Raw genomic sequence first — 14,083 nt, forward strand, 5'->3', positions numbered from 1 at the left:
ATGAATATATATATATATATATATATATTATTGAATTCATATTTTTGAATAAGTATAATTTTAAAAATATATATATTTCACATTTTATTAAGTGTTTAAATTTAAGCATGAACATAATGAAAAAATATGGTTTCAAAAATATTTTTTATAGAATAAAGACAAAATAATCTAAAGCCTTAGATTTAAGAAGGATAAGATTAAATTTTTACTTTTTCAATGTTGCCTCAGCCTTGAATTAACGAGCAACATTGAATGAGTGTATCCGCCCATGCCTCAGCCTTGATTCAAATTAATATTTTAAATAGGATGAGCGGCTATTTTAGATCGAAGAAGAGTTCGAAGGGCCAAAGGTCCGAATCGTCTGAGGGAACCTCTAGCAACCCTCAAACGTCGTTTCAGGGCCAGATGACAGCTAGACGTGCAAGCCTTCTGGAGACGGCGCAAAGGTAGCCGGAGGTGCCCCTTTCATCGAGGCAGGCGAGCGTCCCTCGTTCCTCGAGGCAGCTGTGGCCTCAAACCCAGACGGAGGTGTCTGCACCCCGTATGCCTGAGATACACCGGGCGCCCACTCCGGGTCCTACTTCTTCGGATAGTGGGTCATCTGGGGTACAGATGCCGCCGCCTCATCTGTTCCTTCCGCGGATGATACCGGCCTTACCTGTAGTCAAGGTTCTAAAAAACGTTGGGCGCTAGTCGGGCGGACAGTGCCCAAAAGATTAATCGGGGATTAATCGGAGATTAATCGAGGATTAATGGGTTTTCTATTTTTATATTTATTTTAATTTTTTAATACCAAATAATTATAAACATATGAAAAATGTCCTTATTTTTTAGTTTACTTGTTTATAATTGGGCTTCAAATTCTATCAGATAAGTATACACACATGGATCAATAAAACCAAACCCAAAAGAGTCACTGACTCCCTTTACCATGCACTCCTCCACGTGTGTCAGCTCTATTAGAATCTCAAATCTCTCACCCTAACAATTCCCAACTTCTTCGTTTACTCCGCCTACCCAATATTGTCGATCAATGAAACACAGTAGAAAACGCAAAGGCTCACTGCTCCACAAGTCCAACGAAAATTAGCTTCCAAATCTCAATCTTGTTCTTCTTCTTCTTCTCTAGATCTTCCTTCTCTATAAGAAAAGGATCGCGATCTTCATGCTCCTCATCGCCGTCTTCAATACTCGATCCGAACATTCCGGCAGGAAATCCAAACGGCCAATCTAAAAAAAAAAGGAAAAAAGAAGGAAAACGCATGGCCTATCCGCCCGATCAGGCCTCCAAGCCAACCGCCCAGCCGCCTAGTCGCTGCCTCGGCCACCTAGTCGCTGTTAGGTGGCCGTTTTTCATGGTGGCGCCTAGCTCAAACGATTACCCCATAATTGGAACGGATTGGTGAATTCCGGCGCCTAGGCGCCGCCCAGGCGGCCCTAGGCGGCGATTTTTAGAACCTTGCCTGTAGTCGATCTCTCAGGGACGCCGATTTATCCACTGCCCCTGCCAGTGGCTCCATCAGCAGCGTACCGGTTCATGCCTTTTGATACGCCTCTTATTTCCGCGAGGGTATCATCATCGGCGACAGAGACGGAATCCGTCGCGTCCGCCGCGGGCGCCTCAGGTAATCAGTGATGAATGATTTGTTTTCTTATAATTAATAATAAAGGGTCTCCGATTTTAATAATCAGTTTGGTTTATCATGTGATAGGCACTGTCGGAGCAAAGCTGACAAAGAAGAAGAGAGGCCCCGTCACAGGGAAGGCTCTCGAGAAGATCGTGGGGAGGATCGTCATCAATACTGACGGGGATGGCCACATAGTATCGGGCGGGAAGTCGAGGACGTACTCCGGCCACGTGGGAGCGCTCATTAGGGATAGAGTCCCTATGTTGTGGTCAGACTGGGGCGAGGTCCCGCAAGAGGTTAAGGACATGGTCCACAACGCGATGTCGGTGAGTTTACAAAATAATATTATGTATTACATTGTTGATTTCTCGAAAAACTAAACCAATAAACGGTTAAATGCAGGTGTGGTTTGAGGTTCCTGAGCACCTGAAGGACAACTGGGCGGACGTTGTGCATGGGGGAAGGTATGTTGGGAAGTTAATGAAAAACAAAATTGTATGTGATATTAATAATATTTCTAATATTTTTGTTGTATCTGTAGGTACAAGGAGTGGAAGAACGAGTTGCGGACGCATTGGACTACGCACGGGAACGCACGTTCTGGTACCCCTGCTGAGTTCCAGTACAGGGAATACGAGTGGCGTTGGCTTCTAACATCAGAATTCAACAACCCTCGTAAACAGGTATTTAAAAAAATTAATTAGTTAATTTGTCATTAAGTACGTCCGTTTTTAAATATTTTACTAATAAATTTATTTTTTTTCTTGAAGGCCGTTTCCCGGGCGAACGCTCAGAACCGGCAACGCAACACAAGGAACCATCATGGTGGTTCTAGACCATTCGCTGTCTTCATGGACGAGGCGGCCAGGGAACATCCAGAAGTCAACCGGTACGTCTACACGTACGAGAAGGCATATCCTGACACCCAGGAGGATATTGTAAGTCATCTTACGTTTTTAAATTTTTAAATTTACTTATATATATGTCAAAGTGTTAATTAATAATTTTTTTTCTATCCATATAGGCGAAGGTGAGGGAGGCTAGTGACGAGGTGATGAGTGCTATAGTGAGGGAGACATGGCCGGACACGCAAGAGGAAGAGATGTCCGAAGCCATGTCCCGGATCGACACTTCGGATCCGACGATTGGGGCGAGAATCATGGGCACAGCCTTCCCACCGAGAGCAAACAACTTCTACTGCCGGGGTCTAGGAAAGAAAGGCGAGGGGGTCCTGAAGACCATTCCAGGAGTTCAATGAAAGGCAGCCTCGACCAGCAGGTAGGACCACGTCCATGACCACCCAAACGACTCAGCTAGAGTCGGAAGTTCAGAGACTACGGGAACAACAAGCTACTCAGGCTGCCTATAATGCCTCGCAGGCAGCCTATGTTGCCGAGATACATGCCATCCAGCAGGCCCAGCAGCAGCAGATGTACAAGTACATGCAGGACTTTACAGCTGCCTAGCTTCAGGGACTTCCGGCTCCACCCATGCCTACAGCTATATCGCTACCCCAGCCGCCGCAACCTCCGCAGCAACCACTACAGCAGCCCCTAGAAGCGGATATTAATTTAGACGATTTAGGTTTTGTGTAGTTGATGAATTATATAGTTTTATGTGCTTGTTGTTGGTTATATGGAATTGTTTTGGTGTATTTTGCAGCTTGTTTGGAATGGTATTTAGAAATTTCGGGGTTTTTTTTTTTACTGGAATGGACTTATAGCCGACGAAAAACGTCTTAATTCGTCGGCTATAGTATTTTTATTTTTTTTAAAATAAGTTTTAGCCGACGAAATACACTTTAATTAGTCGGCTAAACCCCTATAAAGCCGACGAAATAGACTATATTTTGTCGGCTTTAGTTATTTTTTATTTTTTTATTACACACTTTAGCCGACGAATATCTTAAATATTTCGTCGGCTAAAGTCTGAGAAAAAACCAACGACATGTTTTTCGTCGGCTAAGCTCTAGGACTATAGCCGACGAATATCTTAAATGTTTCGTCGGCTAAAGTCTGGGAAGATAACCGACGACATGTTTTTCGTTGGCTAAACTCTAGGACTATAGCCGACGACTTCTTCATGTATCGTCGGCTAAAGTCACCACAGACGACCTTTTCCCGACGAAATCCTAGCCGACGAATTAAGCTAACAAGCTGACGAAAATTTTTCGTCGGCTAAAGTGCTTGTCCTTTTTCGTCGGCTAAAGTGCTTGTCCTGGTAGTGGCAGTCATGCCTTCCTTGTGGCAAATATATGGCCTTCTGATGATTGAATCGCTCTTCTAGAGCGACCCAAAGAGACCGTGGGTCCTCTTCAGCTAAGTACTCCACAGTCAAGGCTTCCTCCATATGCTTCCTAAGGAAAATCATAGCCCTAGCCTTCATATCTTCTGGAGCAATATTGTCAGCATTGATCGTTGTTCTCATCTTTTGTGCAGTCAGATGAAGCTTGACATCTTGGGTCCACTTGAGGTAGTTCCGTCCGGAAACTTCCAAAGCGACAAACTCAAGCTTGTTGAGGATTCCCATTCTCTACAAGAATTTAAATGACAATAATCAGTGTTATGGGTAAAAACTTCCATAAACAATGAATAAGAACTTCAGGTTCTATAACATTTATGAAAAACCAAATTTGAACATTTATGGTGAATTTATAAAGGGAACTTCAGGTTCCTTATATGGCATTATCGAAATGACAGGTTCGATATACATGAAAAATTACTACTCAACCCTTTCGGTAGCTCCAAATGAATACGACCAGGTAAGAGGGACTGAGGTGGTGGAGCGAGGCTCTCTTAAGCACACACCTCAGGCGATTTTCCTAGACATCAAATTTAAGTGGGTGAGCCTATTTGAGAAGATTCATAACCTTTTCAATGTCTATCGAAACTACAAGTTCAATATATGTGTGATGTTTTGATTCAATATTTGAGAATGAACTTCTAGTTCCTTAAATATATATATTCAAATAAACTGAGCAAGTCCCATTGTAAAATAATTATGACAATTAATAAGAAATAAATACCACAAAACCGTTATGGTAATGTCTGAATCAAAGTTAATAAATTAAGAACAAATTTCAACCAATAATTATGATAACGTCGAATTAAATAGCATATAATCTGCTGCTGGCAGTAATTTGTATTAACATTGAATTATTGGTATCAATTGCCATATGGAACAATGGCTGGACAACATGCTGGATACCAACTTGCGTTGGCTGGGTTCAAATCCCAGAAATAGCATTTTGCTTTTGCATTTTGTTAAATCTCAGTTGAACATGCAATTGTGTTCTTTTCCAAGCAATCTAAAAAGTAACCATCATATAGTAAAATGGGTTCATGCATCATGGAGATTTTTCTTACTCAACTATAGGCTAATAGGCATGAACGCGAAAATCATAAAATTAGAGAAACCTACTTGGTTGAAGAGCTAGTAGATGATGTTGATAGAGTGATGAATCACCTCTTCACAGCAACCAAAGAGTATTTCGTCTATTCCGCTTCTTGTCTGTCACCAAAAAGAAATCCGTCTCTTCTCTCGGCAATCCGCAGTCGATCCGAAACTTAGAGCTATTCGTGCTGATAACGTGTTGTAATATAAAGTGAAAAAGGATTTGAGAGTGAGAGAGTTTTGATGTGTTGTAAAACAAAAGGAATAGATTGAGAAAAGAGAGAAACAACCAAGAGAATGAGAGAATGTGTATGTATTATGAGAAATTTTGATAAATGACCAACTTTTGGCATTTGAATTGATTTCTAACCTTGTTTTTTCAATTAGTTGAAAAATGACCATATAAAGTGATTAAAAGTCTTAATTACCCCTTATAACTCTGTAACACCATCTAAACGTTATAACCAATCTCAAAGACTACCCATCTTCTCTTTATTCTTCTCATGCATACTCTTCCAATGCATCTTCTCTTAATGATAAACAATTGTTCGAGAGGAGCTTATCAAAATGAAAGAATTAAGGTCCTAAGCTACCTATCCTTGCGTGAGGTCCTAAGCTCTGAAATATTTTGGAGCAGGAGAATACGAAGTTTGATTTCCATAGAATTAAATTATATTCTGGGTTTTATTTATGCATGTGTGCGTATCAGGATGATTAGTAGAGGACATTGATTATTCTTCATTTTCTTGAGATTCTTGGTAGCGTATATTAATTGGAATTGATATTTAACAGTATATATTCTTTGGTTGAGACTGCAAAAGAGTAAGATAGTTAGATTCAACCAGAAATATGGATGCGCAGGCGACCAAGTAGTATGTGTGTGTATATATATGGGTATATATATTGTCATTTGTGATTAAATTTTATGATCAGGATTAAATCCAATAATCCGGGCATTTGTGATTTAACCAATAAGCTGTGGAACCTTTCATATGTACTGATGCAACAAAGGGGACAACATCTGAAATGGTGTTAGATCGATAAGTTTGTTAATTATGTGAAAGAAAAATATAGCATCCAGATGCTATGAAAGTGTGCTGTAATCAACAGCTTGCGTTAGTGAGAATTGAAAGAGTCTTTAGTCTCATGAGTTTTGGTGGAATGATTTACATACAATTTAAACAGGGGTAATTAAGACTTTTGGTTCCTATATATGGTCATTTTTCAACTAATTAGAAAATCAAGGTTAGAAATCAATTCAAGGACCAAAAATTGGTCATTTATCATAATTTCTCATGTATTATTGAGTAGGGTAAGAGATGAGACCATGATGTAAATTACAATAACAATCCTAGTGGAACGTTATGACGTCCATTACGGAAAAATACTTCTCCTCGTAATCAATCGCAAGGCGTTGAGAAAATTCTTGCGCCACTAAACGAGACTTATATCACAATCTCGTTTTTCTCATTACGGTTCCTTACAAATACCCATCTAAACAATATAGGTTTAACATGGGTAGGTGTGGGAACAACAGGCCCATAACACATTTCTCTTAGTTAAGGAATCTAATTTGACCTGGATTGTTTCTTTCCTTTTTAGCTAGTCGTCTCTTCGTTGAGATCTATCAACAAAACAAGGTTCGACATCATCACTTATTATAAATTCGATGGCCACCGCAAATACAAACATATCATCGATGAATTCACATTCCGATTCAATATCTCACAAAATTTACCGAGATTTTCTATTCTCGGGAGTGGGTTTAAATGTTGGAGCGCCCCCCAACTTTGTCTCTTCTAGGACAAACCCATAATCCGGATTTATCTCGTGAGTTGAATTGGTTTGAGATTGTGATGGCAAGAAGATTCATTTGTGCCAAGTTTACCTTCTTCTAGGGATAAGAATCGTTCGAACCTAATGGTCTACCTCGCTTCTAGGCAGTGACTATGACTGATTAGCCGCCATGCCCGTACTTCGTCCAACTAGGACGATACGTCCTACGAGGACATTTATCCTTGCAGGTTTGCAACAGGTATATATGATCTCGTCACTTTAACTAGATCTAATGAAGTGTTTGGCATATTCTGGGCTACACTACATAGATCTAGAATTCTTCGCACTTCAACTAGAAGTAGAATTCTTCGCACTTCAATATAACATGTGCGGTTTGGGGATCAAGATGAGACATTCTACACGTCGTTCATCAGGAACGGTGACGTTGTTATCTCCCCCCTAACGGCAGGAAGACTATCTCATCAAAGTGACGACCGTAAATCTAGCGGTATAGAGATCTCCTGTCAAGGGCTCTAAGGAGCACATAAATGGATAGGGTTTATAATCGACATATATGCCCATCATTTTTTGAGGACCCGATTGTGTACGTTGTGGCGGCACAATTGGCACAGAGACTACAAACCCAATGCGTGTAAGTGCAAAAACATCAGGTTCACACCCAGTCACCAACTGTAACACGAAATAAGACGGGTAGCAGTGGGCCTCAACGAGACCGACATAGCTGCATGCAAGATTGCATAGCCTGACGCAAACACTAGAAGCTTGGTACGCATTACCAAGGTTCTACCTGCGAGACCATCTTGGGTGTGAACATAGGAAACTATATGTTCAACATATCCCAAGGGATATGCAATAATCATCGTAAGCCATCGATGTAAACTCTCCGGCATTATCATGTCTTATAGACTTTATAAGATAATCCGAGTGGTGTACCCTAAATTTCATTGGTGAGAGTTTAGCAAATGCAGCATTTTCTTGTGGACAGTGATGTGACATCTGATCATTTTTGTCGATGCATCAACCAAAACCATTAATATTTAACTGGTCCGTATGGTGGTTGAATAGGTCCATGTATTTTCCCTTGCATTCTGTGCATAAATAGATAGTGTATATTCTAGTCTGTGCATATGATGGTCTAGTATTCAGTATTCTTAACGAGCAGCTTAACATAATGTGTCATTAAAGACAAGACCCTTATTCTGAAGGGGATGCCCGTGTGATAATTGAGTTGAGGATACGATGCATCATATGTTTTTCCCGAGTGCATCAAACACCAATACTATAGCTACTATTTGCTCGAATCATTTAACTTCTAGCTAATAAATTTGAATGTATTCAATGTACGCTTCTGGCAGCACATTCAAAGGTTATGCAAAGATGTTACACTATTTTTCTAGTGGTTTCAATGTTTTAAGCATTGGTTTCAATGAACTTACCTTTTGATAACGTTCTTCTGAAACGTAGAGGTATTTTGCCTCGTCAGTCAGACGAGAATGCTCAGTTCCTTAATATGGATAACACATATCAATTTTGATTGAGATTCTAGGGCATCAAGCCTTTTCATTTCAATATTCTCTAATTTTGTTTTGCTTCAGGCAAGAAAGATGTCTACTTCAAATAGTTTCTTCTGGAGATTACCAACTAACATGATAAAAGCTACCGATTTTATCATGTCTGATGAATTTTGGAATAAAACTTCAAGTTTCTTAAGGGGGTTATTATCGAAACTACAAGTTTGATTTATACATGAATTACAGGTTCACTTCTGAACTACCGGTTCATTAGGTACATGTATTTTCAAATTATAATCATGTAACAATTGATAATATTAATTCCACGCTACTAATTTAGCATAGTGAATATGTCATGTAATTATGTGTAAATGCTTCTGGCAATTAACTACACATTACATATGGTGAATGTATTAACAACAACTATTATGAGAAAATATTTGGAGTGCCTTATAGACATGTATAATGACTAGGTACGAAAAACCAGTGTCATTAGATTATTTTTCTTTTGTTTGATTCTGCTGGACCAAAGGAATTGATTTTAATTAAAATGAAAGAGATAAACCTCTACATACTTTATAAGTCTACATAACACAATCTGAGAGGTTTATCACAATAACAACTCTAGTCTATTGATTCGTGAGAGGGTTGATTAAAGTGACTAGGTACGAAAAACAACAATGCCCACTACCGGTTAATCATTCAGACGAGAATCAACCGGTTAATCATTCCAGTCTATTGTTGTACGAAAAACAAGATAACCTATCCATTCTCTTCAGATTGTGCCCTGTAATTAGCCAGCATATAAGTGCAACTGGGTTTACAATAGAACTATTGGATGAGATAATTTTATTTCTTTTGGGTCCGAACTCATTGATCGGGAAAGACAATTTGTGGGGATGAAAGACCACACAAATTATGTATAGATAATCAATTCTCATAAATTTCTTGAAAAGAATGAGATGATCATTCTGGTGTAGGTATGTGTAGTTGAGTGGGCAACTACAAGCAACCTTTCAACCAATTTAGAGATGATAAGCGTTTCTGATCAACTTGTCATTGAAGTGGAATGAGATGATTAATTGGTAAATTTTGTCTTGTATTTGCTTGATCAATTGCATTGATTACCTTGTCCTTTTCATTTTGAGAGACATTTAAGGATGACAAATATGACATTGCTGCTGTACTGCTATAGTATATTGTGACTTGGACAAAAGACTTTAAGTAACAGCCTACAAAATCCATATTTAAATTGAAAAGATGCTACATGTAGGATTGGAAATACAAAACAACTGAAATAATTGAAACATGGATACAACATACAAGTGAATTGGTGAGATTTGTGAAGATGGTATTCCTCACCTAAGTTGTGTCACATAGTACCTAAATTGTGTCAAATAGTACCTAAATGCTTTGTTATGGAAATTGGAATCATACAAAGACATGCCTTAGAAAACTAATAAATCAAACCAAACCAATATGCTCACAAAATTGACCACAACCCATATACTAGACTAATACTATTCTCCTTTGGTCCAATGAACAACTCCATATGCATTGTCTTAATTTAATTTGTGTTAAGAATCTTTCCAGATCATATTTTTCTTTCTAAGGGGGGTGTATTGTATATGGAATTTGTAATATCCCACATCGGCCAAACGGAGAGGGGTTATGTGCTGTATATGTACATGCCCACCTCTAATCTAACACGAGGCCTTTTGGTGGCTCAGCGGCTTCGGAGGGGATGGGTACTCCGAGGTTAAGCATGTTGATGCGAGAGCAATCCCAGGATGGGTGACCTCCTGGGAAGCTGCTCCTGAGCTGCTGGAAACAAAACAGTGAGGGCCGGTGGGCCCAAAGCGGACAATATCGTGTTACGGCGGAGCGAGTCCTGGGGTATGACAGAATTAATGGAAGTTTTAAAGAAGTCTATGGAATTTGAAAGTCTAGGTGTATTCAATACAGACTTTTAAAAATCAATCAGAGTCTGGGTGTATTCACCTATATTTTAAAAAATTATTATGAATTTCATCAAAGTTCAGGGGTATTTAATTAAGACTTTTTAAAATGAATAGAAGTTCAGATGTATTCAAAATATCATTCATACTTATGGAATTAATAACTCATAGATAATTGTGGACTTTGTAGTGTAAATTACACACACCAAACTCCAATATTTTTCTATCCATTAGAGCAAAGATTTGGAAAAGTCTACGACAGACTTTCTCTTTACATGTGAATAAGTTGATCCTACGATACATTATCTTTTTTTTTTCTTTCTTTTTTATAATATTTTGTGCTATCAACGTTCTATTCTACCTATTCTTTTCAATGTTTTTTTGAATGTTAACATTTTGTTGTCTTTCAATTGTAATGCTTGAAACCCTCGATAACCTAAATATTATCTACATGATCATATATTATTATATTTGCGTACATGAATTAAACTTGTGAACATCTAATGTCCCACTTTAGAACATGTGTCTTTGGTTTACGTACAAGTATGCGTGTTGTTAAGTTAATATAACAACTGCATGCATTGAAATTAGATAGATGAGCACAAAACTTATAATCGGTGTTATTATGTGTTTGTTATTGCATCTTTATTTTTTTTTCTTTCCTGTAACTCTGTAAGTATTGAGAAATCTACAGAAGTCATTCATATGAAATCTGTAGATTTCAAAAATCAGTGAAAGTCTGTGATTAAAAATCGATGGTTTTAAAAAATCAGTGAAAGTCTATGAACTTTTCAAAGAGTCTGTAGACTTTTTAAAAAGTCAGTTGATTAAAATAAGTCTGTATGAATCCAAATACAATACACCCCCTTTCGATATGTCTCATCTTGTTTTCCTATCACAATTCACAAGCAAAGACCAATAAAAAACGAAAATCACAAGCCAATTCTCTCAAGGATCTCCAAAATTACTATGAAGCTTCTCACACGCGTCGTTCTAGCGCCCCCACACGCTCACACCCACACGTAGAAACCCTCCTCAGACCTCAAATCACATCACACCACCATCATCCTCATAATCATATATACATGATGATACATCACACCACAATCATCCATCATCCATCATCATCGATATTGAAAAGACCAATTTAACCCACCCACCTGCAGCGTCATAAAACTGAATACTCAGAGCATCTCCAACAGCTTCACTAAAATTTCTTTAAAATGAAGAAGCAATAGCTAAAATCTTTAAAAAAATTATAATCAAAATCCAGCAGCTTCTCTATTTTAAAGATTGCAGCATTTAATATAACAATAAAATATAATATATTATCATTAATTATAACAAAAAAAATATTAAATATTTCATTGTAACAATAAATTACCCAATAAAATATTTTATTGTTGTCTTAAATTCGTTGGAGCACGTAAAAAATTTAATTTTGGGGAAAGAAGACTTTGCTGCAAATTTGGGAAATGAAGGCTTCTTTTTCTTCTTCATCCTCGTTTTGGGGAATAGAATGAGGAAGCTGTTGGACCTAAAAATAGCTCTATATTCTCTAAAATTGAGAATTTCAAGAAAATTAAGAAGCTGTCGGGGATGATCTCACTCTCCCTCGACCTCACTGCCTTTAAATACCCACTACCTCTCCCCAGTCTCACCATTTTCTCTCACAACTCTCCGATTTCCCCACTCCCACAACCAAAAAAAAAAACCAACCAAACCAGAAACTCACCATGGGCGCTGTGAGTCCTCACCTCCCTCTCTCTCTCTCTCTGTTCAGTTTCGTTAAAATCTATCTGTGAATTTTGTGATGTGTGAATACTAATGGGTTTTTCTTTGTTGGGTGAATGCAGAAGAAGAAGAGCGACGGCGGCGGAGACAACAAGAAGACCGGCGACGGCGCGGAGAAGAAGAAGGAGAACAACCCCATCACTGTGGTCTTGAAGATTGACATGCACTGTGACGGCTGCACTTCCAAAATCGTCAAAACCCTCAAAGCATTTGAAGGTAAAATGCTCCTTTTCCTAGTCCATAAAAACCACTTGAACTGTAAGATTTCCTTTGCAAGTTTTGATTTTCCGTTAATTTTTAGCCTCAAATACTTCCCAATTTCGTAAACCCATGTTTATTTAATACTTTCCATATCTGTGTTCACTGATACCCACTCTCTCTGTTTCCATAATGTTCATTCAATGCTGTTTCTTCCCCAAATTGTAGATTCAACACCGATTCGTTATAACAATTTTGATTATCACTGTTTCTGGGTTTTGGGGTTTTTATATTTTGCAAATTTTGGTTTTTTTTTTTTGCATGAAAAAAAGAGAGTACATTCCAGAAGAAATGCTCTGTTTCTGCATTAAACCCAGATTCGATTTTTAACTTTGCTTTCATTTTGATGAAGGTGTCGACTCGGTGAAGCCGGAGACAGGAGCCCACAAGCTGACTGTGGTCGGAAAAGTGGACCCAGCAAAGCTCCGGGAAAAGCTCGCCGGAAAGCTGAAGAAGCAGGTGGACCTCATCTCGCCGCAGCCCAAGAAGGAGAAGGAGAAAGAGAAAGACGACAACAGCAACAAGAAGCAGCCTGAGAAAGCAGCAAAGGACGACAAAAAACCCAAAGAGGTGAGTGAGAGACTGGTCCGTTTGCTAACATGCGCTTGTCTTATTGTGCACACTGTACCCACCTCAATTAATAATTTTGGGTTTGTGATTTAATTAATTTATTATTCCTCTGTTTGCGTAGCCTCCGGTGACGACGGCGGTTCTCAAGCTCAATCTGCACTGCCAGGGTTGCATTGAGAAGATTCACAAGATCGTCACCAAGACCAAAGGTGAGGTTGAGGTTATCCGTAAATTTTCTTTTACTTGAAACGGCGGCGTTTGTGACGGGGAATGTTAACATTTTGGGTTGTGTGACAGGGTTCCATGACATGAGCATTGACAAGGAGAAGGACTTGGTGACTGTGAAGGGGGCAATGGACATGAAAGCTGTGGCTGAGAGTCTCAAAGTGAGGCTCAAGAGGAATGTGGAGATTATGCCACCCAAGAAGGAGAAAGGGGAGAAAGGCGAAGGCGGCGGGGACAATGGTGGAGGTGGTAAGAAGAACAAGGGGGAAGGAGGAGAGGGCGGCAATGCTGGTGGCGGGGGAGGTGGGACATTGGACAAGATGGATTTTCCGGCGGGCCAACCCTGGTTTGGGCAGGTTCCTCCTTATGGTCATGTTTATGGGTATGATTATCCACCACCTCCTCTTCATGCACCTCAGATGTTCAGTGATGAGAACCCAAATGCTTGCTCAATTATGTGAATGTGATGATGAACCAATGAGCTAAGATATCAGAAGAGAACTGTAAATAAGAGGTTAGGCAGAAAGAGTAGGACATGGAGATGGGTTTTGGGTAATGGTTAAATGGGGTTAGTCTTGTCCTGTGGGTTAATCTAGATACTATTTTGTTCTGTTTCTAACTCTTTGTCAATGCTTTTGATCCAAGTTAATGTTATGATGATGGTTAAATGTCAATTTGGGCATAGTCCCATGTGGATTTATATCTGAAAGCTTAGCAAAATGTGTCTGATTTTGTTTCTTTCTAGCCATTACTGTCTGTTTTTGGTTTACATCCTAATTATAATGTGCAAGTTGTAGGATGAGGATAAGCAGTTAAGCACTCAACATCTTGTGAAGGCACCAAAACCTGGGGGAAAGTGTTGATATTGTGTGAGGTTTTGAAGTTCAACTACTTGAACAGGGACATGTCATACCTCATCATTCACTCACATTTCAACTCATGGTCATGG

The 14,083-nt window shown here is 39.1% G+C and overlaps 1 protein-coding gene across 1 annotated transcript; it reads left to right on the forward strand.

Moving 5' to 3' along the window:
* The first annotated feature begins 11,952 nt into the window (after nucleotides 1–11,952).
* On the forward strand, nucleotides 11,953–13,862 carry LOC101297986. The gene is made up of 5 exons (XM_004291593.1): nucleotides 11,953–12,032; nucleotides 12,144–12,297; nucleotides 12,692–12,909; nucleotides 13,031–13,118; nucleotides 13,207–13,862. The coding sequence occupies exons 1-5, from the start codon at nucleotides 12,024–12,026 to the stop codon at nucleotides 13,593–13,595; spliced, it is 858 nt and encodes a 285-aa protein (XP_004291641.1). The 5' UTR covers nucleotides 11,953–12,023; the 3' UTR covers nucleotides 13,596–13,862.
* The last annotated feature ends 221 nt before the right edge of the window (nucleotides 13,863–14,083 follow it).

The sequence above is a fragment of the Fragaria vesca genome, linkage group LG2 (assembly GCF_000184155.1).
Source record: "Fragaria vesca subsp. vesca linkage group LG2, FraVesHawaii_1.0, whole genome shotgun sequence".
Taxonomy (NCBI): domain Eukaryota; kingdom Viridiplantae; phylum Streptophyta; class Magnoliopsida; order Rosales; family Rosaceae; genus Fragaria; species Fragaria vesca.

Coding starts and splice junctions, on each gene's coding strand:
- LOC101297986 (XM_004291593.1), top strand. Junction 12,910..13,030: donor ACGACAAAAAACCCAAAGAG/GTGAGTGAGAGA, acceptor CTGTTTGCGTAG/CCTCCGGTGACGACGGCGGT. Junction 13,119..13,206: donor GATCGTCACCAAGACCAAAG/GTGAGGTTGAGG, acceptor GTTGTGTGACAG/GGTTCCATGACATGAGCATT.